This window comes from Melopsittacus undulatus, chromosome 2 (assembly GCF_012275295.1).
Source record: "Melopsittacus undulatus isolate bMelUnd1 chromosome 2, bMelUnd1.mat.Z, whole genome shotgun sequence".
Lineage (NCBI taxonomy): Eukaryota > Metazoa > Chordata > Aves > Psittaciformes > Psittaculidae > Melopsittacus > Melopsittacus undulatus.
Window position 1 is genome coordinate 20,167,056 of NC_047528.1, and position 27,705 is coordinate 20,194,760.

The following is a 27,705-nucleotide window of genomic DNA, read 5'->3' on the forward strand; positions in this document are numbered from 1 at the left end:
CGGGGCCCCGGCGGAGGAGGGGCCGGCCGGGAAACTGCTTCGCACGGAGCACCAAGGGGAGACCTGGCCCTGTCCGCCCGAGTCCTGCGGCCCCACTGAATGGCCAGTCCCTGGGGACTCCGCCGCTGACAGGAGGCGCAGCCCCACTCCCGCCTCCCCGGGAGCTGCCTCCGAGCCCACTCCCGCCCGTGTCCACTCAGACACAGACGAGCGAGCGGTGAGCGCCCCACGCTGCCTTCTCCTGGTGCGGGGCCCGCAGCGCTCCTGCCACCGGGACGAAGGTATCCGGTGCGTCCTGCCAGCGTACAGCAGGGCGGGCAGGAGCCCACCGGGCCGGCTGGGACACCGCTCTTCCCTCCAGAGAACACGGGCGCGCCCGTCCGCGGCCATAGGTACACTGTGGGTGTGGCGGCGGCCCGGCTCGCCCCGCCCCGACTCCTCCCCGCTGGGGTCCTCACCGTCTTCTGCGCCTGCCCCCGGAGCTCTGGGCTGTGAAGGGAATGGCGCTTGTCTTCGATTGAGGAGTTGGGTCGCAGCGGGGGAGTGGGAGCCGATATGGAGGAGGACCCAGACCTGGAGAGGTGAGGGGAGGGCGGTGGCGGTGGGGACGGCTGAGCGGCTGCCGGAACTCGCGGCCTCAGGGGGATTTTTCCCCCAAATAGGGCCCAGTGTCATCTTCTGCCGCGCAGGGCCCAGGCAGTGGTGGTCTGGAGCGGGCCTCGCAGAGTGGGACGCGGGCTGCGGGGCCTGCGCTGCTTGCCGGTGTGTTCCGAGCTGGCTGCGGCCTTGGGATGGCCCCTCCCGGCGCCCTGTCCCGCTCTCGGAGCGGGAGGTGGCTGGTGGTCCGCGGCGGGGAGGAGATCTCGAGCTCGGCTTTGCTCTGACCGACATCGCCGCTGCCGTTGGGTAACTGTGGGTGCGCGCCAGGGGTTGCGCCCCTGGAGCCGAGCTGCTCCGAGTTCTCACGACAGATCATTGGAGGCCTCGCTGAGGGACTTGAGGTAGAAAATTAACCAAATCTTCGTGCAGCATGAGGAAGTCCATTACAGAAGCCAGCTATTCTTGTGAGGCATGTAGGTACCATTTAGAAACAAGCTTGAGCAGGCTTAGCTAGCTCATCTTTCGTCAGTTATCATTTGGTGATACTTGGTAAAATATATAAACTCGAAACTTTATTTTCTTGCAAATGGTAAAATAAATAAAGCTAAACTTTATTTTCTTACAAATTTCAAGGTTCAGTGCTGGAGATCTGGCAGTTGACTGACTGTTGAAATTGTTCTATTCCGTGTGTGGTATAATGCAAAGTCTTTGGCAGTTATTTTGTGGAAAATAATAAAATTGCTTTCTGCTTTGTGTTTTTTTGGGATGAGAAGGTGCACCTCTCTATGCATACTGAGATACTGTGTTCCTAAGCAAACATTAGGGTTTAAATGTAGTTTTCTGTATTTGGATGCTCAATCACAGTAGGCCTCTTACTCTTGCTTTAAGGAATAGACTTCGGGTGCTTATATCACAAAATTTTGAGTAATAATCCTATTTGTAGTTACTGGATTTTTTTAAAAAAACATGCTTGTTTGTAACTGCAGTTTTATTATGGATGTTTAAAAAAAAAAACATTACAGTGACTTGATGACCAGAAGCTTTTTGAACCAGAAGCTTTCTCCCTTAACTTTAAAGAAACTATGTCTGAGAGTGCTTATGGAAAATAACTTCTCTCTGCTTATATCTGTCAAGTATTTTAGATGTGCCAAAAGTGATAACACTGCAGTGGTGGAAGGCCTCAAGCACATAATGCTGTCTAAGAGGCCTTTCATTTTTAGTAAGATGCTTCTGCTCTCAGATCATCACTTAAAAGTTTTTTTCTTTATATGCATGAATGTTATTTTTACTAGTGGCATTGCACATTTAAGCCTTTTTCATTCATAGCAAGTTGAAGCTGTGTCACTGTTTCTCCATGCTGCCTGTCTTCTGGCTGCTGTGTCTGTGCTTGGGACTTGAGGTCCCCTAGGCAGTTCAGGGTATAGCCAGTCAATCACTGTCTGTAGCTGCCTGCTCGTCTTGGTGTGATGCTCTCTTTCCCAGGAACCAGGTTCAAAGTTTTATCCAGCCTCATAGCTTCAGTTGGAATTGGGATTTGCTATTCCTTTGCTGTGGCATTATGGTAGATGGTGAAGGTGAAGCTCAGTATTACTTATCATGGGGTACATAGTAGAGTTTAGTTGTCCAGTGTCTTCAGTCCATGCTACCATCTGTCTCTGAACACATTACAAGTACAATACTTGATTATTATCACTTTTTGGGCTGGTTCCTCCTGTCATGGGATAGGGCTTTGGGCAATCTAGTCCAGTGGCAGATGCCCTTGCCTGTGGCAGGGTGGTTGGAGCTAAGTGGTCTTTATGGTCCCTTACAACCCAAACCATTACATTTCCTACCATCAGCTTTTGTAACAGCTCAGTTTGCTAGTAGCACCCTGAATTCTGCTTGTGCTGTATGCATGTACATGTCATGCTTAGATATTTCTTACTGCAAATATGCTTCCCTATAGTCTTCAAGAGTTTAATACAGAGCTTTTTTGTCCTTTGGTGTTACAGACATTACTCCTTAGTTTCATATTCAATGACCTGTTGACCATACTCTCCTGTGAGTAGTACAGTGATGGTAGCTAAGGTTTATAATTTTTAGGCTTTTGATAATATGGCTTTTGCACAGAAATAATGGAATTTCTCTTCTCCAGCCACAGTGTTAACTATTTTAGGTATAATTTGAGTGTTTAGAAATGGGCTTACTTGGAATATTTTCAGTAGTCTGAATTTATGCTTGACTTGCATGTGAAAGTCTTAAATAATAGTGGGGTTTATTTAATTTACCATGGCAGAAAAAGAAGTATAACTATTTTTGTGCATGTGTTCTCAGGTCTGAAGTAAATTTTGTGCCCCAGCATTCCAAATAGTGATCTGTTAAGACAAATAAGTCCAATTTTTTTGTTGTTATCTAAGGAGAGGTCTCTTCATCTCGCTTGTTCTATTTTGTCCTTACTGACACATTTTCCTGCTGTTATTTTTCAATTTCACTGTGTCTGACTTTGCTTGACCTTGCGTTTGATGTTTTTCTCACTTTAATAGGAAGTGATAGTTGCTACCAAAGCTGAATACTAACTCACAAGTTATCATGTGACTGTTGCATACTCTGGATTTTAAAACTGTAAATGCTGTAAATACCACAGGTGTGTAAAATAGTAATGTTTGCTACATTCTGCTGACTTAACTTCCTCTGCTCCATTTCACGCAGTAACCTTTGCTAGAAGTATGAAATGATGTTTTTTTTTCCTGTGAACATACTGGTATATCAGTGAAGGCCCAGATTCTTGAGATACAGTGTGATTCTATTTCGTTTGTTTCCCCTGCAAGCAAGTGCATGTCCTTTTCCTAGTTTATTTCAACTAAATATCCATTGGGATATTACAGAGGTAATACTTTATATCCCTATCTGAAAAAAAAAAATAGAACTTCTTTCTTCCCTTTCTCCTTCCTAAACTGTCGTGGTGGTTTTGTATGTTTGAAGCCAGCAAATATGTCATTTCTCTGTGAATATAAAAGTAGCTTTGTTACACTATGTGTCTAAATCCTTCCATAATTCATTCTGTCTTTCAACAGCTATAAATATTTCATAACCGTGAATACCATACTTTATTAGAGGTGCCTACCAAGCTTTTTTGGAGCACAATTTGCTTGGAATTAAGTGTTTCCTAAGGAGGTGCTGTTCTGAATCACAGGATTGCTTTAATTCTGTAACAAGAAGACTGTAGCTGAGGACCTGTAGTCTAATGCTGCACACGTATCCCAATTACACTTCTCAGCAAGCAAGCTTTGTGCCTTGGAGACATTCATTGATAGTTTTTACTGTTGTTTTTAACAGTTAAAGTTTCAGGATTTGGTATGCCATTCTTTCTCATATTCATGGCAAAAAAAAAGCGGTCTGCAAGTTAAAATCAGAGTCTGAAATGGAGTAGTATGTTCACAGCTCAAGCTGGTCAGAATATCAGCACAGGAATGGGCTGCAAATAGCATTCATGGAACTGACACAGAATGTTTGGGTAGGTAGAAACTTGATTGACAGAGAATGAGAGCATTCACATGCCCAGTGTGGTGTGTCTTTGCCCTTGAACAAATGTTAGCAACTTTGTGGCATATTTGTCCATTTTTTATTTTTTCCCCCCATTCTTGCTTTTAATATTGTGGGTTAGGCTGTATTCTTGACACTCCTTTTCATCAGTTTTCTTAGTAAATGTGAGCAGGTAGGCCAGTCAGCTCACAGAAGTTAATTATAGATAACACTGGCCTTCATTACCATTCCTGTATTGTGAAAGGCGGTATTTTCTGTCCTTAACTTGACTGAAGGTCTTGATATTAATTATTCAGATGTAATCAGAATACCAACATCACTTATATTTCCAGTCCCATGCATGGCTGAAAAAAAGTTGTGTAGTCAGCATAGAGCTACTTTAAGAAAACTGATTGAAAAAAACATGCTATTTTCCTTCCTGGGCTTGCAGCCTGCTGTCAGAACCTAGAGTGTCTCAGGAAGTAGGTTTAAGTATGATTTTGGGGATTGCAGTAGCGAGCAGCCTGGCCTTTGAGTTGAATAGTAATGGTATAGACTGCAAGCAGGTATTAATGCTATGAAGGTCTTCCATGAAAATGTTTAATAAAGATGACCCTTCTCTGACTTTGAGAGGTGTTGAATATGAAGGCTGCCCTCCTACTGTGTAGGTCTGTGTACTTCCATAGCCAGTTGTGTGCTGTGAAGCAATTCCAGTAGATACATTTTCATTAGGGTTCTCATGAGGATCTCTAATCAGAAGATGGCATGGGTGGAGATGGCAGAGTTTGTTAGGTTATGTGCTGAAAGCTGTTGGGCATGTCCACAGAGGAGAGAGACTTTTACAAGGGCATGTAGGGACCGGTCAAGGGGGAATGACTTCAAACTGAAAGATGTTAGATTTATGTTAGATATTAGGAATAAATTGCTTACTGTGAGTGAGGGTGGTGAGGCACTGGCACAGCTTGCCCAGAAAAGCTGTGGCTGCCCCATCTGTGGCAGTGTTCAAAGCCAGGTTGGATGGGGCTTGGAGCAACCTGGTCTAGTGGAAGGTGGCCCTGCCTGTGGCAGGGGATTTGCAACTAAGTGGTCTGTAAGAACCCTTCCAACTCAAACCATTCTATGGTGACTAAAGAAAGACCACGGTGGATGTGGGATCCCAAATAATACCCAGCCCTGACTTCTCCCAAGCCCATCCTGAGAGCCACCAGCCCATCAGAGATCCATCTTCACAAGCCCAGAGGAGCACAGGGCACAGTGGCAGATGGGAACCCCCACAGTAAAGACCAGGAGGAATGAATGTCTTCTCTGGGCCCCTCTCAGGACTGACTCCAGGAGCCAGCTGCAGCTTCCAGGCATGACACCCATCAAGATGAGTCAATGCTGGGGTTCCTTTGGGACTTAAGGGTGTTGCTGCCTAGGGTTGTGTGACTCATTATGGGATGTGTGAGAACAGCATTTTGAGATTGCCTGTGGCTTATTATGGGATGTGCAGGGGAGGAACCAAAGGTGGGGAAAGTTCATGTGACTTATGGAGAAGCAACAGTGGGGAAAATAGAGGAATAAGGGAATAATGAGGTCTGGTTGTGTGTGAATAGGCTGCTGATTGGTTCACTTGTTTACATTTTGCCTGCTGGTAATAGATTTTCAGCCTTGCTGCTGGTTGGACCTGGGCATAGAGCTGTGGCTGCCTGGCCTCTTAGCCGTCAGATCCAGCATGATATGTCTTCTGCTAGCAGAGTGGACTGTATATTACAAGCATTGGGTGGTCTCTGTAATGACATGGTGTTTTCATTTCCTGAATCTGTATCAGACATAACTCTTTATTACAGACTGTTAATTTTTCAGTCTGTTTGATCTTCTGGGGAAAAAAAAAAAACAAAACAACCTGAAACTCTTTCCCTGAGTGAAGAATAGAAAATATCTGGTATTGCCTGACTTCAGAGCCTTAAATAGTCTCCTGTTCTTTGGGCACATTCATTTATGATGCAGGTTATTGGGATTTATTTAACAGGAGCTTTGCCTGTAACCTTAGAATACAGAGGAAAAAGTCTCATCCCTCCAAAATGCAGGTCTTCGGACCATGCTCTGGTAGATAAAAATACCATTGCTTTTACCTTTGTGTTACTGTAATTCTGCAGCTAGGCTTGACTGCTCAAAAAGGATTGCCACAGCAAGTTTTAAGTGGTACCTGCTATAAAACATGCCAGAATGGTGAAAGTGTTCGTAAATATGCCCCTGACCCTAATTTTTTCTCCTATCAGTCCCATGGTCTTTGGGTGGCTCTCGTGTGAAAGCTGTGTGCTGCATTCCCTTTGCTCATGCTGCTGCTCTTGGAGTTGAAGCTGGCAGCCACAGGATTGTTTGTGTTATAACCAAGCTGTAAAAATGAAGAGAACAAAGAATGCAGAGTCCCAGGAGGCCTCTAAAAGCAAATGTAAAAACCTTGTTTGCATAGCTTTTAAGCTTTTGGCTTGCTTGTGTAGAGGGTATAAGTTCAGTGAGTGGAAACACATTCTTTCAAAGAGGATCTGAGCTTGGTTTTTTCATTTGTCTGTGCAAGTCGAAAGGGCTTTGTAAAGTGCAGTGAGTAGGAGTGATGTTGAAAGACCAATATTAGGAAACGGTGTTTGATTACAGAGGAGAGTGTTGACTTATAAGGCTACTAAGATGGATGCCAAGTCAGTCTGATCTTTGATACAACCAGGGAAAAAAAGGTCTCAGATGCTCAATGGCTTATAATTCCTTCCTAAGTTAATAGAATTGGTGTCACCATATTAATTTATTGTGATGTTTTTCTCTAAAACCAAACTTAGCTGTTTAAAAATGTATGTGTGTTTTATTAGTGCTTTGTAGCTCAGATGCTTTGGTTTACGATTTTAATTATAAAATAATGACAGGTTTTATAATATTAATGAGAAGCTTTTTGTCTGCTTCCTAGTCAAATTTCTCAGAACAGAATCACCAAGTCTGGTAACTGTGGAGAGTAAAAGTCAGACATTCTTTTTTTCCCCTTTCCTCCTCTTCATCTGACATTGCTGTTTGCAGGCTCAGGATAAGCTTTTATGAAGCCATGTGTTTCTGCTGTCATGACTATAAACATACTCAGGCTGCTCAGGTAGCAAATTCTGGATCTGGAGAAAAACTAAATTATGCCATAATTTCATGGAAACCTGTGAATGTAACATCTCCCAAGATCCAGTGTTAGTGCCTTTGTTTCCTACCCTTTGTTTCTGGAGGAGTAGCTGTCCCACACAGCCCACTGCTCTTACCTGGGAAGGCAGGAGTAGCTGGTAAGTTTGCTTATACTGAAGATCTTCAGGCAGGTGACAACTTACTGGGCAGGTACTCTATTTCCATTAATGGATGTTATGTGACTGGATATGCAACATGTCCTCACAGTCTGATGTATGCTTAGAAAAGGTTTTGAGGTACCCCAAGCCCAGCTGCTACTGTGATCATACTAATAATCTTACATAAGAAAGAGACTTCTATGAGGAACCTTTCACCAATGTGCCATTAATATACTAGTGCACAGGGAAGCAATACTACAAATGTCAGTGTGTTCCTCTACTGTCGTTTCTGTGGAAGTCTTGGAACACTTCGTTGCAAAGCCCTTCTAATGAAAACTCTCAAAGGAAAAGGCTTATGTTAAGACCATAACAAACTGCACAAGGTTAGAGCTAGACTGACAGATGCAGGCTGCTGTGTAACCGCATAGCACTTTCTCTTTAGCTATTGAAGGAAATTCCGTACTGCTTTTTTTCATTGCCTGTTAGGCACATGCAGTGTATGCATTTAAAGCTAAGACCTCTTGTGTTTTCTATGTAGACCGTAATAACCTAAATAGTAGTAAATCACCCTGTTAGATGTCTAGAGCCCAGCATTAACTTGTTAGATCTTCACATGAACCTGCAATACAAATTGCTTGCTTTTCTTCTCACACCTGTCTCTGCTGTTAGATGACTCTTGACTTCTCTAGTCTCAATTTTGGCTTGACAACAAAATTGATACTTGGGCTTTTCTTAAGCTGTAGCAAAGCCCCAAGATCCTGCTATGCTGATAATACCATAACATGGTGGGACATGACTTCCTTGAAGATTGAGTTGAAGTCTGGCAGTTACATTTTTCCACAGTCTACACATACACTTGTACTATCAATATGACGACTGTGTTGCTCATGTAATCTAAATGTCAGCAGCCATTCTGGCACAGCGTAGCAGGGAGAGCTAAACAATAAATACCTTCTTTACTACCTCTTACCTTCAGTTCCTCAAGCCTTCAGTCTTAAAACTAGGTATTATGGCCAGGTGCATAGCTTTCCTTTTCTGTCTTGCAGTTATTTTTGGTTGACATAAATAGTTGCTTACAGTTAACTAACCAAATTGTTAGTTTATGCATTTAATTTATAAAATAAATGGCTCACATTATCCATTCATTGGTTTTCCCATTAACTTCAAGCCAGTACTGTAGAGCAGTTGAGATTAATTTGTAAAGAGAGCTGAAAGACTGATATTGCAGGAGTTCTCTATAATATGCATATTTTAGACTGATGACTTTATGTGAACATAGTTACTTAATTGCTATAGTGCTAGCCTGGCCAGTTTGTTTTAGAAGGTACTGAATGTAAAGGTTGATTGTTTTGGGTGGTAGTGGATCATAGTCACAATGATGGTCTCTTCCACTTTTACATGAAGCTAGTGCAGTTTGAGAGCTGGTAGTTGCAGTGATTTTATTATCATCTGACTGCTTGCTGTTCTACTGGTGGTGGTGAACTGTGCTCAAGATAGGTCTGCTGTGGTTGAGAGACTTCAGGAAAAACCTATGTGAAGTGACAGCAGGGAAGAGCATTCCTAAAGTGAAGCAACAGGGACTTGCTTTTCAGTGTAGTACATCAATTATGTACGCTTTTATTTCTGCTCTTCAATTAGTGTTGCAACTATTGTATTTGCAACAGTTTTAATCGCTTTTAATATCTTAGAACATTTCATTTCGGTGCATAGGTATGTGAATTATCTTAATAAAAATCAAGACTATTTTGGTAGCCTCTTTCTTCCTTCATTTCAATGAAACAGTTATCCAGTTTATTTACATAAGTACATAAAGTGGAAAGCTCTTGTGTTGTGCAAGTGGTAACTTTTTTTCTCTTCATATTTAGGAAGGCTGTGGAAGAGTTACTTAAAGAGGCAAAACGTGGGAGAACCAGAGCTGAGACAATGGGAGCTATGGGTTGGTAAGTTGTGCCAAGAGGAAATGAATGCTATGATCAATGCCAGAATAAGTCTTACATTTAACATGTGATAGAAGTCTCTTACCTTTAATGTGCTTCATGTTTAAATAATTTGTCTTAATCCAGGTATTAGTTTGTCTGGGCAAAAATTTGAGTTTAGATAAGAAGGAAGGTCAAGTAAATTCTGCTTGCATTAAATTGCTTGACTGAATATGTTGAAGTCAAAGCAACTGGAAAACTGGGAATATCTTTTATAATAGCATTTCCGTATAATTGATGGAGTTGTGATGTTGAGATAGGAACCTTGTGAGTCTTAAAAATACCAAGTAGCTTCAGTGTGCATGCTAATACTGGCCACATGTTACTGGGTTACATTCTGTTTAAGTTAAAGGAATTTTAGCCTCAATTCACAGCATAACAAAAAATCTAAACCCTTAATTCAATGAAAATAAGAAATGATCCTCTAGCAGAAAATCCACATGTAAACTGCAGCAAAAAATGAACTCAAAGTATAATCCAATAACGCAGGGGCTAATTTGTATAGCCGATAGGAAAAGAATCACAGTATTTAAATCTTAAGTGAAATTCAGTATTAATTCTTCAGTGCAGTATTTCAGTTTTTACAGCTAGATTACCATGGAATGTAATGCATGTAATTATAATTAAAGAAGTAATAACATGCTGAGAAGGGTTATTCATCTCTAAAGTAATGTATATAACTTTGATAAGAAACTATTTGATCTAGGGATGATCTTGCAAGTAGTGCACCAGTTGACTGTATTAAGATCATTTGTAGATACAGTTTGGCTTTCTCCACCAACCTGAGATAAGCCTGCACTGTTAATGAAGTTCTTAGCTGGTTTCTTGGTTATGTTTGTTTTGGTAGCTCTGAAGACATCAAAATAGTGTCCTGCTGAAAAAAAAAGTGAATCTTTTATGTTTTCAAAACAAGTTTTGGGGTGTTTTTATGTATTTTACCCAGTATTTCTGCTAGTGTTTATATCCTTTTTGTTAAAGTAGTTCAATTGGTTTAATTCCCTAGGGTGGCTATAGCTATACTGACACAGCATGCTTTTGCTGTCAGCCTTGCCAGATGGCCAGGTAATGGTGCAGAGAATTAGCAGTGAAGTATTGCATGCGTCCAGTTACTGTGAGTTTTAAAGTTAATTCCAGGTATGGAGACTAAGGATTTCTGTTGGGAGTTAGCCAAGTGTCACTGTGACTTTGCTGCCCCTTGTGTAGTCTGGAATACCTGCCAGGACTATGTATAGGCTTCTGTTCCTGGCCACTTGTTATTCCTTATCTGTAAAAGAGTAATAGTCCTGCTCAGCTGGCTGTGATGATCAGCTTGGGGTAGCATGCAGTTTACTAAAGTCTGATGCCCAAGACCTGCCAGAGTAGAGGATGGATAAGGGTGACCTGTTCTTCAGAGCAGCTGCAGATTCCACTAGAGTGAAATAATGTCTGGCTATACCAGGCTTGCGTGAAAGGTGGAGGAGAGGATAGTTAAGAAGGCTTCAGGCAGAGGAAGACTGTTGATGTAAGGGTTGGTGTGGTGATACCCTAAACTGAAACTGTTGAAGTAAGGATTCTTGCAACTGCAGAGGGACATGAGGATAGCTATACTGGGTGAAACAAAGGATCAATCTCTGCAGTGCCCTGTCTCCTTTGGTAGTCGATACCCAGTGCCTAGGAAGTGCAGCAAGAAAAGTACAATAAGGTAGTAGTACTTCCTCAAGGTACAATCCCAGCTTTGGGCAGTCTGCAGCTCAGGATATCCTGCACTGACATGGTAGGGTTGTTTGTTGGTGTTTTTTTTTTTTTTTAATGATGCTTCTCCAGGGACTTTTGCCTCCCTAAATTTGTCCTTAGAATGGCAGTAATCTCAGATCTGCTGCCATAGAGTCTGGCATAGGCTAATGTACAGCTGGTGTATGTGGCCATTTGTCATCACCAGCTTGTCTAAAAGCACAGTCTTAGCAGGTAAAACGCAAAACCTTCCTTCCTTGCCAAACTCAAAATGCTTACAGGTGTGTTTCGTGAGGACTTCTGGGATTTCCTCAGCCCTTTGTCAGAGGAGTCCTGAAGAAGAGATGCACAAACCCTGGAGACATCTAGTGTAAGGCCATCAGTCCTGCATTGATACTGGATAGTTGAAGCAACTCTGCCTGTGAAGAAAAGGTTTGTTCTGCCACCTGTCTTTGGGTAAGGAGAAGCAGAGGCTGCTACTGCTCATACTTCTCTGATTCCAGTTTATGTTGCTATCCAACACCTGGTGAATACAGGGAAATACATTTCTGGAGTCAGTGGCATTTGACAGGAATTGGTTAAAGGGAGGAGTGTGGGGAGGTGGCATTCCTGGGGGGATCTATATTATGCATGCCATTATAAAGGAGTAGTGTCTCCTGGTGGGTGCTGATTGCAGCAAAAGCTTAGACAGCAAGCCTCTGAACACTGTTTTGGGACTGCTTTCAGGTTCAAGGCACTGCTCTGTTGCCATCCAGAGTGGTAAGTTCTCCCTAGTTCAAGTGCACTGTTTGAAGAAGGTTCCCTAAGCACACCTACCTTTTTGCTGAGTCCTCATGTGAGATGGATAGTCAGCTGCTATTTAAACCTAAACTGCAAGCATCAAGCTAGCATAGCTGACAAGTATAGGAAAAATGTACCAAGCAGTCATCCTGTAGCCCACAGTCTCTGATACAAAGACTCAACCTTTAGATATGGGCCAGTGTTGCTGATATTTCTTCCAGTTTTGGATTGCTTTACTGTAGTGTTACATTGTCTTGTAAGTGCTGTGGATGACATTGGTAGGTGCTGCAACCTGGAGGGGTTAGATGTTGATAGAAGAAAGGCTTGTCCCCAGCAGAGAGGTTAGTGGTGATAGCAGAAAAGAGCTTATGTGGGAGGGGAAGTTATCTGAGATTCTCTGGCCATGGAGCATCTGTCAGTATTAAAGTCTGAGTTGGTTAAGAATCTTGTCTGTCTGGCCACCATGCTCTCAGGACTGCTCAGGTTGGCAGTATCTAGATCCTTGGCAAATTAATCCAAGAAATACTGAGTATTCACATTTGTAGGTTTTGTATTATTGGCTCTTGAATGTTAACTTCTTCCTTGGATATCCTCAAGATTCTTGTTCTCAGTTCTCAGCACTGCAGTATTTCTGGTTCCTGCAGTGCTCTTTTTGTGTGTACTCTGTGGCCATAGTGATTCTTGTGAGAGGTCTCCTACAACCTTATGATGATATCTGGGTCAAGCATTAGTAGAACTAGTCACAAACAAGAGGTTTAAGAGAAGGGAGGATTCTCTTCTGAAGATGTCTTCATGCCAGAAATGCTGAGCAAAAGAGAACAGAATCTGTGGTTGAATCTCAGTGATGCTGCTGTGATGCTAGAACTTCTGGGAAGGGAAAAGACAGCAAAACAACTGTTTGGAAGTTAGCATTTGAAGGGCCAGCTGGATCCTGGGTGGGAAATTGTGGACAAATAGTGTAAAAACACTTGAAATCATTCAATAGATTTATCTTTGATTCATCAGATAGTATTGGACACAGGTGGAATAAAGCTATAGGATATTTGGGGGATTCTATTTTGTTTCTAGATAAAATCAAGCTAAAAGCTCATCTTTCCTTAAGTGGTTTTGTTGGTCCTATTACATAATTCATAAGCTCCCTTTTGGAGTTAGGTCCTGTTTTAAGGGGTTGGTTGTTCTGTTGTAATTCAGAAAGGCAGTTGAAATGCCACAGAAGCTACTGCTTGGGAAAGGTCTGGGGGCTTTTTTAGTTTTTCCTCCAGCATCTAGGTCTTATCTTCAAAGATGCTGGTAGCAAGTAAGACGAAGGCTGAACTGAATACAGTCTTCTTGGCTTACTTGAAAAGCTTACCTAAAATAAGATATGGAAAACAGGATGTTTCGGGATGGTTTGTTCTGCTATACGTTGTAAAAGCAGATGAAATTGTAAAAAGAAGATAAAATGTGGAGGCATTTAATTATTTTTAACTATTTCTTGTAAGGCAATCCTAAAATTGCTTTCATTCCTATAGGTAGCTTTCTGTTCAATACCAAATGTGTTAGAGGTACTGCAGAATACAAAATCATGAAGATCTGGCTGAAGTGTTTAAGGGCACCAGAGCTGCGAAGTGCTGTATTGCATCTTGTCTTTGAATAGGTGTTGCATGACTGTGTAGAAACACTGCAGTGTGATTCCTCTACATCTCTTTCATTTGAATGTAGAGGAGAAACAGGATGCAGACAGCAGTTGAAAGTAAATGCATTAAAATCTTGTGATCAGAGTACAGGTTCCCATCCAAAGTCCTGCCAGCTGTATCTGGCTACCAAGACCGTAAAAGCTTGCAGTGTCCTCCCAGGCTTCCTATTTTATGAGTTCCTTGTGAAAGAATAACAGCCAGATAAGTTGGTTTGACAAAATAACCCCTAGCTGCCTGGGTTGTTTTTTTTTTTCTTCTGCCTTTAGTCACTCTATCTTCCCTGGAAAAATGTGATTTACTGCATATGCTGAGACTGGCTGTGCCAAACCTGTCTGACGTGTCCAGTTACTCAGCAGAGAAAGACTGGCACATGGCATTTTGGTTTCTTAAATGGTGTCAGCATGTTTTCACTGTTAAGAGCTTGGACAGTGCAGTTCTGCTTATAGCTGAACTACAGTGCTATACAGGTTTTGGCTGGAAATTCTGTATTATTACACAGAAGTTGGCTTAAAATATCGTAAGTAGAGTAAAGATTTGACCTGTATTGGCAATAATGAATTTAATCTTTTTTTTTGTTGCTCAAAATGTGGTATTGACTCTTTGTCATTGCACAGTGGGGAGATTTTGGGGTGTGTGGAACTTGCCTGTAGAGGGGGACAAGGTTCTGTGGGTAAGAATAGATTGGTTTAGCTTCTTGGAGCATGCAGTGTTACAAGTGAACCCTTACACTGAGTGAATACAGTGCTGCGGAACTGGAGTTTATTTTGTAGACCAGACTGTTCAAGAATTGCAGGTTGCATGCTTGCTTTGGTGTCTCCTGCAGCCCTGCTTCAGGCACGCTTCAGTTTGAACCTTAATGTTTTTTTAACATGCTTGGGGCTTTTTTTAATAAAAGTTTTTAAAATCTGATCTATGACCTTGTTTACTAGGTAGTTTTATCATGTTCCACCTTGCACAGGCTCAGCTTGCCTCCCAGCCCTTCAAAATTTACATTGAAGGCAAAGCTGTCATTGAATTGAGTGTTGCCAGATCAGACCTACAGCAAGCCAGAGGCTTGTCTTCAAGGGAGTCGGTTTTCTGACTATTAGAAATGCTCTCAAAGATATCAGTGGATTAATACGGTTCACTTTTAATCTTCACAGCTCCATATAACCGTGGGTATATGTAAACATTATAGTCTTTTGTGCATGTGTAATGTAGCATGTGCTATTCATCTTGTTTCCTTTTAAGAGTTAAAGACAGAATTTGCTTTGTTAAAGTCTGAGGTCACTAAAATCAAGGACTAATAATTCCCTTCAGTGCCATAACTTACTGCTGTTCTGTGAAAGCCCAGCAGCTCGCTTTTGTCACTGTAGGATGGTGAACTAATGGCATCTCTTAGCTGACGCTGAAGCCCTGCATTTCTCATCAGTTTTCATTCTTAATATAGCTCAAGCAGCACTCATAGTGCCAGAAAGAAATAAATACTTCAGGAAGGTGAATTTATTTAGGGCAGATTGTCTCATTCTGGTGCTATGTTTACTACTTAATCAATGCATTAGCTCTTAAGAAAAAGCAAGAGGAAGGAGACAGATTTGAAATAGCTTTTGCCTAAGCGCAGCCTAGAGAAAGCTGCCATTATTGGTAGGATATGTTGAGGTGCAACAGTTTAGTGCTGGCATAAGACATATGGAGAACGTAAATGTTGGCTGTTTTGTGGTATGCCTTGAGTGTAAACTCTGCCATGGCATGTTCAGCGCCATGTGCATAGGTAATATAGCTTGAAGTAGAAACTGTATTCTACTGACATATGTTAGTCTTGTATTTTACTCAGTGATACAGTTAATGGATAAATACTGTCTCCCTAATTTACAAAAAGCTATAGTAGGTGCAGATCTAGAATTTCTTAATGATTTTTTTTAACTAGGATTGGAGCAAACCAGTGTAGATTTATATGCATAAAGCTTAGAAGACTCTATAACTAGCTATGCTGTGGAAATAGGTCACGAGATACCTAGTGGAAATAAGACAGTGTGGCTGTTTAATGTATACTTCTAAAATTACTGTCATGATTGTTCTTATCCTAAATCTCTAAAGAATTTATCAGTAATACTTAGTAGGCAGACCTGAAGCAAAACACCACTGTAAATGCTGTGTCCAGTTCAAAGTCATGAAGTATGTGAAATAATCAGATGAGATCTCTGTTACACTTTCCTTGTTGTTCTGATACCTCTGATTATTCAGAGGTGTCAAAGGTTTTTAAATGGTCAGGAGTAGTTTCTACACTTAAACAAAATATTTAGGTGGAAGAGGTGGTCCTAATATTGTGGTGTTAGGATTCATTGACTCCATAGTGGATCTAGTAAGTGGCACTGTGATCTCCAACAGCTCTGCTTTTTTAGGGTAATCAGTAACTTCTCCAAAACTCAAAGATGTTGTGAAGACAAGCATCATGGTGCCTCCTACCAAAACCAAAGTCTTCAGAGTGATTTCTGCTGACTGCAAGAATATCTTCAAACTTTTTTTTTTCTCATTTCATTCTTTAAGAGCTTATGAATTTGGAATACAGCTGATACCACAAGATAAATGAAATATACAGTATTTGTTTACTGGAAATAGATGATCAACTATGTGCAGAAGTGATAAGGTGTAAGAGGAGAAAGTCAGAAACAGTGGGAAAGAGTTGGATAAGTATCTTTCCTGTTTAAGAAAAAGAAATAATGTTTGGTGGTTGCCAGATACAAGTTAAAATCGGTATGCCTTGTGTATGTTCTATTGCTACAGCTGTTTGGGGTTTTTAATGCAAGTATATATCTTAATTTCTGAATATCTCTATTTGTTACATAATGCTGACTTTAGTAGGTTATCCTCTTATAAACTGTTCCAATTTGACTTGTGATACTAAATGTTTGATTCCTGAATATCTAAGTTAAGCACCATCAACCTTAAAATATGTCGCCATCCTCTGCTTCCTCCCTGCACATACTACACTGTGAAACTCATGTGGATTTCACTGTGTTGAAGTAGAATAATTTTCATCCTATTAAGGGTGAGATAAAAGGAGAATGGATACTACCTTGAGCATATCTTTCCGTACTGAGAGTTTACACTAGGTGGCATGCAAGGAAAGCTGAAAGCACAAACCCATCTTAAAAATATTTGAAGTTAAAATCTCAGACTTGTTTCATGATGGTTTTATCTTGTCTTTTGATGACTTTTAAATGTCTTTACAGGTTGAAATGTCCTCTTGCTGGTACAAATAAAAGATTCCTTATTAATACCATCAAAAACACATTACCATCTCAAAAAGAACAAGACCAAGAACGTGAGCAAAAGGAAGACAGTAAAGAGCCTGAGCCGAACAAAAGCAGGAGAGAAGAAAAACCAAAGAAACGCAGAATTCACCCATACACACCCAGTTTTCAGTCCAGAAGGAGAGTCAGCTACTCTCCTCCAAGGCACCAGAGCAGGAATCAGCACACAAAGGATAAGCATGAAAAGCGATCAAGCAAGCGATGAGGAGAATGATGAATATGTGTTGTTACAAGCCAGGAATATCATTAAGTGTCGGACTGCAGGGATGTCTCAGTTTTTCAAGAAAAGATACTGTTGAAAACTGAATTTTGAACCAAGATGCTTGTGTGAGAAGTAACCTTGAGGTAGCTTTAGAAAACATTTCCTTGAGATCTGTAAGAGAAAAGCAAAGTGCAGCATAAATCTTCAGTTTTAGAACAGACATTCCTTTCACTTTGCTTCATTCCTCTTTCCCTTCTGGCTAAGCTTAGAGTCTTGGTGATGGAGTGTGGTATTTGTGTCACTGATAAAACTCATTTTGCCATGTCAGACTTTGGAAAAAAAAAATTAAGCAGAGATCTATTTAGTGTGTAAAGCTGGCAGAACTTCTTTGTTCCTGACCAATAAAGAAGTTTGCCTATTTGAGTTAGTTTAGTTTTACAGAATCTGGAGGGAGGGAAAGCTGATCAGTGTCTGGCCAAGCACATGGATTTTTGCATAGAATATAAGAGTTAAATAGAACAAATTTTAAATGGGCAATGCTTGTTTTGCTCTCCAGAAGGAGCTACCAAGAAATACTGATTTGCTTGTTATTGTATATTCACAAACCTGTCAAAGATCGTAAACATTACCAGTAAAAAGCCATAACTGCAATAACTGTCTCTGTTGAGACTTCCCTCTGTAAAGAAATAGTTTGAATAGTCTGTCATGGTGCTTTCAAAACAAACCTTGAAGTCAAAATTATCATGTTCTCTGTCCACTGCTAGAAGTTTCCAAGTAAACATGTAATACTAGAAGTGCAGAGGTAATACTTAAAACCAGTCAAATTCTCACTTCCCAAGCCTGTGTGACAATTCTGTAGTGGTACAGTTCTTAAACTTGTGACTTGGAGCACATATAATACACATCAGCATATTCTGTCTCACTTCTGTTTGTGTTCCAGTAACAAACTTCTGTGTGAAATATTTTGTATTTCAATATTCTTAAAATTAGGTGTTTTGAACATGGGTTTTAAGTGTATGGACAATAAAGTGAAAATGTTCATTGAAAGTGCTTTTTGGAGTTAATGCTTTTAATGGGTTTCTGCAGTGATAATGGGCCTCCTCTAACGGAAAGTAAGACGAGCGCAAGTAGGACCAGCGCTGCGTGGTCCTTGTGTTGTGTCAGGGCAAGAGTGCCATCTATAGGCTTGTCTCTTCTTGCTGTACTTAACTGTCTCTTGGAAAGATCACATTAGCTAGGAGGTGGGGAGAGCAAGGCGGAGATCTTTTGGGGCTGGATTTTTATGCATGAACTGGAAATTACTCTTCTAAATAACATGAAGGTAATTAAAGTGGTGCTGAGCCCACCAGTGGCTGCCAGGGTCACAATACCCGATAAAGTGGGATATTGCAGGAGTTCTGGACAATTTGTCTGTTTCCCTGCAGGGACTGTAGCACTAGACTAGAAGTCCCAGCTGTTCAGAAGTTTCCAACAATTTGTGATCGATGAAAAATAGTATTTTTGGGGATGTAGGACTATCTTTGCTTTAAATAAACAGATGTTGTTTGTAGTCCTTATTTTCCTGGACACTGGTTGTGTTTTTCATAATCATTTTTTGAAGCACAGCACATATAATAGTAGCTGGGCTCTGCTGCAGTGACAGGATAGATGTGGCTTTGCAGCAGAGTTCATCTCACCATTGGTCAGGATCAGAACTAGAGGTGTTCCACAGAACAAATCCCCATGAATTCTTCCTGGTTTGGCTTGTGGTGGTAATACAGTGCCCTGAGAGCTTTCCACACTCAGACCTTCAAACACTCCTCTAGGATAAGTGCTGCTGTTGATTCTATGTTGATTTTAGCCAGGCTTTTAGGTAGGGAAGAGTAGAATATGCTTTTAGCATTAGTCTTCATGGGTGCTAGAGTGCTTCCATCCCAGAAATGCTCAACTAGAGGATCTGACATGACCTTAAGCAGATAGCTGGAGAAAGCCTGTCTTAATCAGTGGTGGTAAGTTCAGATCTAATTCTGGTTTTTCATGACTTACAGAACATATCTGAATTATTTCTTTTTCATTGGTTGATTCTGTATTTTATTGCTGTGTTTTATAAATGTATGTAATAAAACCACAAACCTGAACTGTTCTTAAGGCAAATGTTCACCTGCTGACCACTTTATTTAATAAAAAAATGGGTTAGAAAAGCCAGGTTTGCGTTGTATCTACAGTTCATACTGTGCAGCACCAGCACCACATTTATAAGGTATCTTAAAGGTAGGACTTAAACCCTGAAGCCAAAGCTTGAGCATGACTTTTCAAAATGTTTTTAATTGCCATAACTCAGAATACTTGTTACTTGTAAAGGTGCCTAGCCCTTAAAGTAAATAAATACATAACTAGTGTGTTCTTGGTCTTGGCTTCCCATAGTAGTGCATTGCAACCTGATTACTCACATGGGGAGGAATGCACCTTATGTTAATGTTGCTGCAATGATACTTCAAAAGTATTTGTTGTTTTTATCTGTGAACTGCTAATGTTGTCTTTGTTTAGTTTCAGTGCACACTCTACAGATAACAGATTATTCAGGTGAGGCTGTTCTCTTGCCATAGCCAGAAGAACTTGCTAATTAGACTTTATTATTGAAGAGAAATCCTCAACAGTGTTCATTTTCATCAACCTGATGCTGACCATAGATCACAAAATGGTGTGGAAGAGGGGGAGGAAACATTTTGTGATTGTGCTTTATGAAATACTTGTGTTAGTTTTGACTGCCAGTGATACTAACATGCAGTTCTTACATTCAGTGCACAGCCTCTTTTGTAAATCCAGTTTGAATTGTTTACAATGAATCATGAACATCCAAGAAAATCCCAACAGATTTCATGTATACCACGACTTAAAGGCAAAAATAGACTCTGGTTTTTAGACTGATCCAGTCTAAACCAGAAGGTTTTTGAGGTGCAGTTGTAAGAGCTTTCCTTAGTGATTATGAAATTTCTACAGAAAACTAGTTAACAAAGGAGATGTAAATGTTTGTAGATCAATGGAATAATGTAGCAGGAGGGGGTTGCTTTTCCTGCACAAACAGAACTAGGTTTTGTGTGGTGGCTGCAAGTTGATCACTGAGGAGCATGTTTCCTCTCCTCCCCTATCAGGGCTCTCATTAATAATTATGTGCTGTCAGTTAATTAAACTGGAGCGACACAAAAGTGGACTTGCTTGGATGAGTAACAAGAAAACATACTTGGATTTTGTTTGGAGAAGGATTTTACTCATTTTATCAGTAGAATCACTGATCCACCAAGTTTTTATTCATGCAAGTGATCTTTGCCCTTGCAAATAATCCTGGTGTAGCTCATCATCTATGAATGAAACTCTTGTCTGCATTAATATACACTCTTTGTTTTAGTGACAGTAGGAGATAATCAAGACTAAGTGTTAGAGGGCATAGCTCCAATTAAAAAGAAAAAGCCTTAAACATTTTGCAGACTCTATATATTCACGCCCTCATTTCCAGACACAGTAGTCTTTAAAAAAATCAAATATTTTTATGCCAAAAATTTATCAGCCTCTTCTAAGTCTCAAGTAAACACTGTGATGTGTCTTCCTTATTTATTTTACATTGGTTCCATATTGCTTACACTAAGCTAAGGCTTAAACATCACAGCCTCGTATTGATAACCTCAGGCATTCTGCATCCTGTGAAGCACTGTTACGGTATAAAGTATGGCATGCCAAACAGACTAATGTTCTGCCATCTCAGTGTCATCACAGACTGGAACATGGTCACAAAAAGTGCTACAAGGATATGACACACACAGTCACAAAGGCAAAAATCAAAACTTTGTCAGAAAGTGAAGGTAATGGCATTTTTAACGGTGTGGTTGAGAAGAGGCTGTCTAGACCACAGTAGAAACCAGTGTAACTGAGGATTTAATTAGACTTTTAAGTCTGAAAGTACAACCCCAGAAAGGCATTGGAGATTCTTGTTAGCAAGTGAAAAGAAAACCCTGCTGCTTTCTGCCACCCTCCCACCCAAACAAGTTTGGCTTTGATGGGAGGAACCATGGCTACCCCATTGCACACAGTTCCTGTTCCCTTGAGTGGCAGATGCAGTACGGTGAGGGTCTTCCCGGCTCTCTCATTGGTCCTGACCCATTTCAGGTCTGTGCTGAGATGACAAAGATCTTTAATGTTTGTCATCTTTAAGGCTAAAGGCACAAGCCCTGTGAGCTGATAGAGTTGACTTGACTCACTCATCACAAACGTGCAGTAATTAGAATAATAAAGAAAAGCTAACTTATGCTGTAGCTACTTCATCCTTGATACTTTTAAACTGTATGTTTAGTAAAGTTCACTTTGTGGAGATCCCTCCTTGGATTGTTCCTGCGAGGTCGCAGCTACAGTGGGTTGGCTACTGCAGAGATACAGCCTGGGGGATCTGAAAGAGAAGCATGAACATAAGATCATGGTATGAAAGGGAGAGTGCCGGGATGTGGCCTGGGGTTCGCTTGGGCAGTCAGCAGCTGAAGTAGTCTTGAGTGTAGTCTCACTTTTCCCTCCTGCCAAGCCTGTCCCTGGTCCTTTACTAGCCATGAAGCCCATGGCCCAGCCAGGCTGCCTGTGTATTCCTGGGGAAAGACTGCAGAAAGTGCTACCGGAGCAGTATTACACACAGCTTAATATCACTTGTGTAAATGCAACCAAAGTCTGGTTTTGGAAAACGTGGATAGAAATACTGCTTGAGACTGTCTTCTGAGTTCTCCAGCCTTTACTGGGGAGGAAAGGCTGTGTCTTTTAAAACATCCCATGAAGATGGGAAAGTTTCCCCAACACTAGTCATTCAAAATGCCTCAGAAAGAGAAAAGTGCCAGCAATCCACGAGAAACAGCAGTGACAGAGTTCTTGGTAATGAGCCATCACAGGTTCAATAATATTAAGAAAGGAGTATAACACATGAAGAAACACTAAGGCTCTGTGTGAGCTACTGCTTTGTCTTAATTCTGTATATTATATGCAAACACAGTTTTCTCTCTCTACTATATTAGCGGACATCAGAGTAATAGCAAAATCCAGAAGGAAGGTAAGCAAAGTAGTTGGTGGTGTCAATCTGAATGTCTAAATTTGGACAACTCTCCCCACAGCAGACCCTTTAATTAAAACATCCCTCTTCAGCATAATCCACTGCATTGCTAAAGCAGCAGAGAGGTAATGTGGCTTGGATTTCATGGCATTGCTGGTTCAGTTTCTAATGCTCATCCAGCTGTTGCTGAGAGGTTAGTGCCTCTGAACCCCTCCCATGCAGAAAAGGCACTTGGCATAGTCCTTGGAGGATTGAATGTTTTGTCTAGAAAAGAGTTTGACTGTTATCTCCTTTCTCTCCTGATCCTGATTTACTAACCTGAAGGATGCCTTAAGGAGAGGCAGGTGAAGTTTTCCACAATCTGGCCCTGCACCTCCCTCCCTGAGGACTCCATCAAGGTGCTGGCTGCTGCAAAGACCCCCATCACATTAAACACCTGAGACTGCTCTTGTTAAACAGATCTATGTGAGAAAGTATAGCCTCCTAGGAAAGTGGCTGGTACCATGTCAGTGGTACCATCATCTGGTGTGAATGTTCTGCTGCCATCAGCTGCTGCACCAGCTAAGCACCTCGCTCTCTATCAAGCACTGATGTGTGGGTTAAAGGGAAACTGAAGCCAGAAGAGCAGTGTGGGATCACCAGCAGCTCCCACCAGTCCCATTTTTCCCCTGGGACTCAGGATTTGGCTACTGCTTTCCACAGCCCTCATGACTGCCTTCTGTCTTGCAGATGAAGACTGTGATGCTCAATACAGGTTCTCAGTTGAGCTAAAGGGGAAGGGGACTGCAAATGTATTTTCCCTCCCTATCACCAGCCCTATGGTTGGTTACCTTATTGAAGATTTCATAGCGATAGTGTGCTTGGCAAATACATAGCAGTCCTCAAGCACTAGCAGGGGTTCAACTAGAGCACGGGGAAGCAGTTCAGCTCAGTGCTGCACTAGCATGGCTTTTGGTCTGCCCTGTGTACATCCTGCCTGCAAGAAGCACTACAGACCTGCAGGCAGATGTACAGCTCCTTGCAGTGCCAGCCTGGTGAAAGGACCAAATATCACCCCCACTATGGGGGAATCCCTTCCGAGGGTGGCTCTGGCTCTGCCTCACCAATGGGTCCCGTTTGGGCTTGGATCCCTGTGGGAATCATCTTGCAACAACGGAAGGACTAGGAAGCCACAGCTCTACCTTTCCATAGCAGGCCCTATCGCCTCCTGCCCATTAGGCTCCCTGCTGCTTGAGAAATGAGTTAAACTAGCAATAAACGTCCACAGGAATGGATTTTACTTGAACTTCACTTTTCTTTGCCCATTGAAAATAATTTCCCAGGCACCTCCGCCCTCGGGAGGAGCAGAGAGCCCCCACCATGCTCTCATTACTTGAGATTCACCTCCAGCCGCCGCTGCCAACTTTTTCTCCTTTCTTCTCCTTTCTAGGTTGAGGTCTTTAATAATTTCGTGTCTCTTTCAGCCCAGGCTCCAGCCTGGGAAAAACAAACCTGCTAGCCTGGCGAAAGCCAAACACACACGGCCCAATTACCAGCTTCCCCACTGTTCCTTTGGGCTGGCTGGTATTCTCCCTGCCTTTGTTTTGCTGCCTGCTCCCTGCCTCTGAGCAGCTTCCTTTGACTCCACTCCATGCAGCCGGGCAGAACGAGATCCAGCAGGTAAACTGAGGAAGGGCTATTGTCCAGCCACCCCTTGCCTGTGCACTGCTGCAGTGTATCTGCTGGCAGAGCTTCATGCTGATGTACCCCTGTAAAAACCTGCTTTGCTTTTCAATTAGGGGAAAATGTGTTGTTCCTTTGCACTTAAAATATGTGTGCACAGCGAAGGCAGTGCCCATGTGTCTCGATAACAGCAGACCCCATGTCACGGTTTGGGTTCTGACTGCAGGTTGCATCATTTTGGCTCTGACTGCACGGTTGTTGTCTCTGTCAGCTGGTGCCCTGGTTGGAGCTTGTCCCAGCAGTGTTGGGAAGAGCTGTGAAGGATGGATGGGGCTGTTTCCATGGCTGTGTGCTGCCACAGCTCTCCAGAACAAGGGGATGTGCATGGGAGCAGTGCTGTGAGGACCTGTCCTGGCTGTCTTGTGGCAGGGAGAGGCTGGGGCTGGTGTTACCTGTCAGCACCATCTGGGAGGTGGGAACTGGCAAGGATGGGCCACTGCTTGTTTGCAGCATAGGTGTTCACAGTGATGGGGTCTCAGCTTATATCACCACCAATCTCCTCCACTGCATCTGCATCCACCTCTCATTTTATAGGAGGGCAAACTGTTCTCCAAACGTGCTGCACTAACTGGGATCTCCAGAAGACCTCCTGGGGATGAGGAGAAGGAGCAGCCAGCCCTATGTTCACTCCTCAGGCAGCACCATTTGTCCCATGCCCCAGCTACCCCATCTTACTGAGATGAGAGTGCCCATGGAGCACCAAGTGGTCCAGGTGATGAGGGCTTGTGATGAGGACCAGCTCTTCACAGTTGTGTCTGTGGAGTCCAAGCCTGGCACTGCCAGCTCACATCTGCCTGCCTGCAGTCCCTGAAGCAGGACAGCCCCAGGCAAGCTGCGTGTGCTCTGGGGTGACACTAGCTGGTGGAGCCAAACCATTCCAGGGTAGAACTGACCCAAAATGAAGATTGGGGTTAGATGGGTTTCTGGCTTAAAAGAGTAGTGGTGCAATGTGTGGGGCACACAGCTGGCCTCTGGTACCTGTCCCCAAGAGCAGGATGCCTTGGGAGATGTGATGGATGTCCCAATACAAAGTCCCTGAGATACACCATGTCTGAGTGACTGTTCTTCGAGTTTACAACTAAAAATTGACTATTGAGGGTGAGAACTGACCGGAAACAGAGTATCTTCCCCAACTTCCATAAGCATGGCTGCAGATATGAATGCACTCACCCTGCTTAAAGGATTTACAGTTCTTGAAGTGTGTGGGGAGGGAGCTGGCAAGGGGAACACTGGGGAGAAGCTTACAAGTGAATTGTTAGAACATGTCTCCATCTCAGGGCTCAGTTTGTAAAACAAATTCTTCAGGCAGGTGCTTGAATTCACAGCCTCTTTAGAGGGAATTTATCAGCCCCAGGAATATACTGGTTAAATAAAAAAAAGACCTATCACCATCAGCTGCTAGGAGGAAAAAGCTAATCATCTAAACTTTACGGCGGGAGAGGTGCAGCTGTCAAAGCAATAAGGTAAATGAGTCTGAGCCTGAAATGGTTTTGCAGCAGAACTCTGCTCCCTGCTAAATAGGGGAGATTGAACTATAGCACCATTCCACTATTCCCTGGTAATGCACCATTTTGGGGCTGACTGGGTGGTCTTAAGTCCATTGCCACAGTGGTTATATCGCTGATACCAATCAAGGCCCCGCAGCTGAGACCCTGAGTGACCTGCTTCAGCAGCTTTTTTCAAACCCCAATTCACTCATTTGTGTGGGATGCTTTTCTGCTACTTTATTTATGGGATTACATAAATGAGCCATTAAAAATGTAAATCTTCAGAACAGTTGAATAATAAAGATTTAAACAATAAGCTCAGGACGGTACAGTACAGAAACTTCCCCGAACCAGCAGTACTGCACCATCGTGGCTATGGCAACAATAGCGGGTTAAGGGAAAGAGAGAGCAAGGAGGAAAAGAAAACGTCCGGGCATTGTTACAGTCACTGGCACCACAGAAAGATTAGGGATTTTTTCCCCCCCTTTTTTTTTGCAGAGTACCAGAACAATAATGAAGATGTGCCATTATGCGCCACAAAGGAGATCATGCCATCCCTCACATAGTGCAGGTGTCGGAACAATCGGGCTGACCACAGAATTGAGTTTAAGTGAAAATTGTCCCACCTCACCACAAAGCATTTAACCCTTCCCGGGCCACAGCCAGCTACAAGCATGGCATGGCTAGCACAGACTCTTTCCTCCTCTCTCCCTGTGCTGTTAGGCGTCTGGCCTGAGCATCTTTCACTATCATCAGTGGCAATAAACCTGTACACTGAGTACCTGACTGGGGAGGAGCTGGCTGCAGAGTTTATTTGGCTTTTTTTATTTGTATCATGTTAAAGTACCTGATGAGGTATTAACACAGTGGAGAATTGTACTGAGGTTTAGTTAAATCCCACTGCAGCCTTCTCTCTGCAAAGAGTACAATTATGGAAGCATCTTCTAAGATCTGTTAAGCTCAGAATTTGTTCAGACAAAATAACAGATTTTCTCTGTGTATCTGTGTATTTTAGGTGTCACATAACAAGTTTCATAAGACAGCTGTAGTGAAGAAGACTGAGATTCCACTGGCATTTTAGGAGTGCTCACCTTGAAGACAAGCTCTGAGCCACATCAGTGTTCTCCCTAGAAGCAGATTACAGCATGTGGTGCACTATTTTAATAACATTTTCCTTTTATTTGTTTCTGGGAACTGAGGAGGTTTTTTTGTATACATAAATTTGGGAATTTATATAAAATTCCACAGTAAACTTGGGAATTTATATAAAAGACATGCTACTTCCCTATTTCAAAGGCCACCACCCTGTGGATTTTAATATTTCTAACCTAAAAGTAAATATATACTCGTATCACTCTAATTCCTATGCTGCAAGAAGGGTGAGACCAGAGCCCAGCACCCATTGCTGCCCAGTGAATCGTGTCTCACAGGGAATATGAAGATCTCACCAAACCTGAGCTGTGTTCCTAGGTATAACCATGATGAAAACACCTGTTTTCAGATAAAACACTTTTAATTAGTTGGGCATATAAAACTTGCAAATTAAGTGCCACGGGGGAGGGTGAAGTTGCATTCTTCTGCAAGTAAGTAGGCAAGATGTGATACGGCTTGCAAGTAAAGTCTCCTACAACAATGAGTTTTCATGTATTGCTGTATTTGATTGACCTTTAAAACACCTTACTTCATAACTACAGTACTTGGTCCAGATTCCTTTCTTACATCTGTGCAAATCCATAGACATCAGAAGAGTTACTGTGAATTCATGGCAGTGAAAATTAGCAGTGAAACTGTTTTGTAGTCCCTCTTATCCTTAAATCTCAACATCCTTTGTTGATTCTTGCTATCTTTACTTTCTGAAAACTGTTTACCATAGTATACCAATGTCACAATGAGATTTTAGCAATATTTTAATGGCCAGCACTCAGCATCAAAGAGGGGTTGAAGTTGGAGGGCATCTCTGGAGGACACCTGGTCCAACCTTCCTTCTCTGGTTGTCCAGGGCCATGTCCAGATGGCTTCTGATTATCTCCAAGGAGTTATGAATAGCATCATAGCATTACGTTATCATACTGTGATGATTTATTATATGTGCAACTTCTATTGATAACAGTGGGACTGATTTCACTGTATGTAGACAGTGGACACCATAAAAGCAAGCCAACTCCCTAGAGTTTTTTACCTGCTATAGGGGGAGAGGAAGAATTCCTGGTAGTGGAAACAGAGAAAAATTCAAAGAACACAGTGATGTTAACTATGCTAACATGATGAAGTTTATTTTCTAAATGGTGGCTTTCCCAGTGACATTGTATGTCTGGGACAAGGGAAGAGATGAAAAGGAAAATTGGCTTATTGACAAAGTAGAGAGGTCACAAGAATGCAAGAGGGAGACAGTTTTGTGTTAATGAGGAC

General features: G+C 42.1%; 1 protein-coding gene across 1 annotated transcript; it reads left to right on the top strand.

The window, feature by feature from the left end:
- The first annotated feature begins 46 nt into the window (after nucleotides 1-46).
- LOC106023479 (uncharacterized) lies at nucleotides 47-19,212 on the top strand. The gene is made up of 3 exons (XM_013129223.3): nucleotides 47-581; nucleotides 9,257-9,331; nucleotides 16,746-19,212. Exons 1-3 carry the CDS (start codon nucleotides 556-558, stop codon nucleotides 17,029-17,031), a joined length of 387 nt encoding a protein of 128 aa, XP_012984677.1. The 5' UTR covers nucleotides 47-555; the 3' UTR covers nucleotides 17,032-19,212.
- The last annotated feature ends 8,493 nt before the right edge of the window (nucleotides 19,213-27,705 follow it).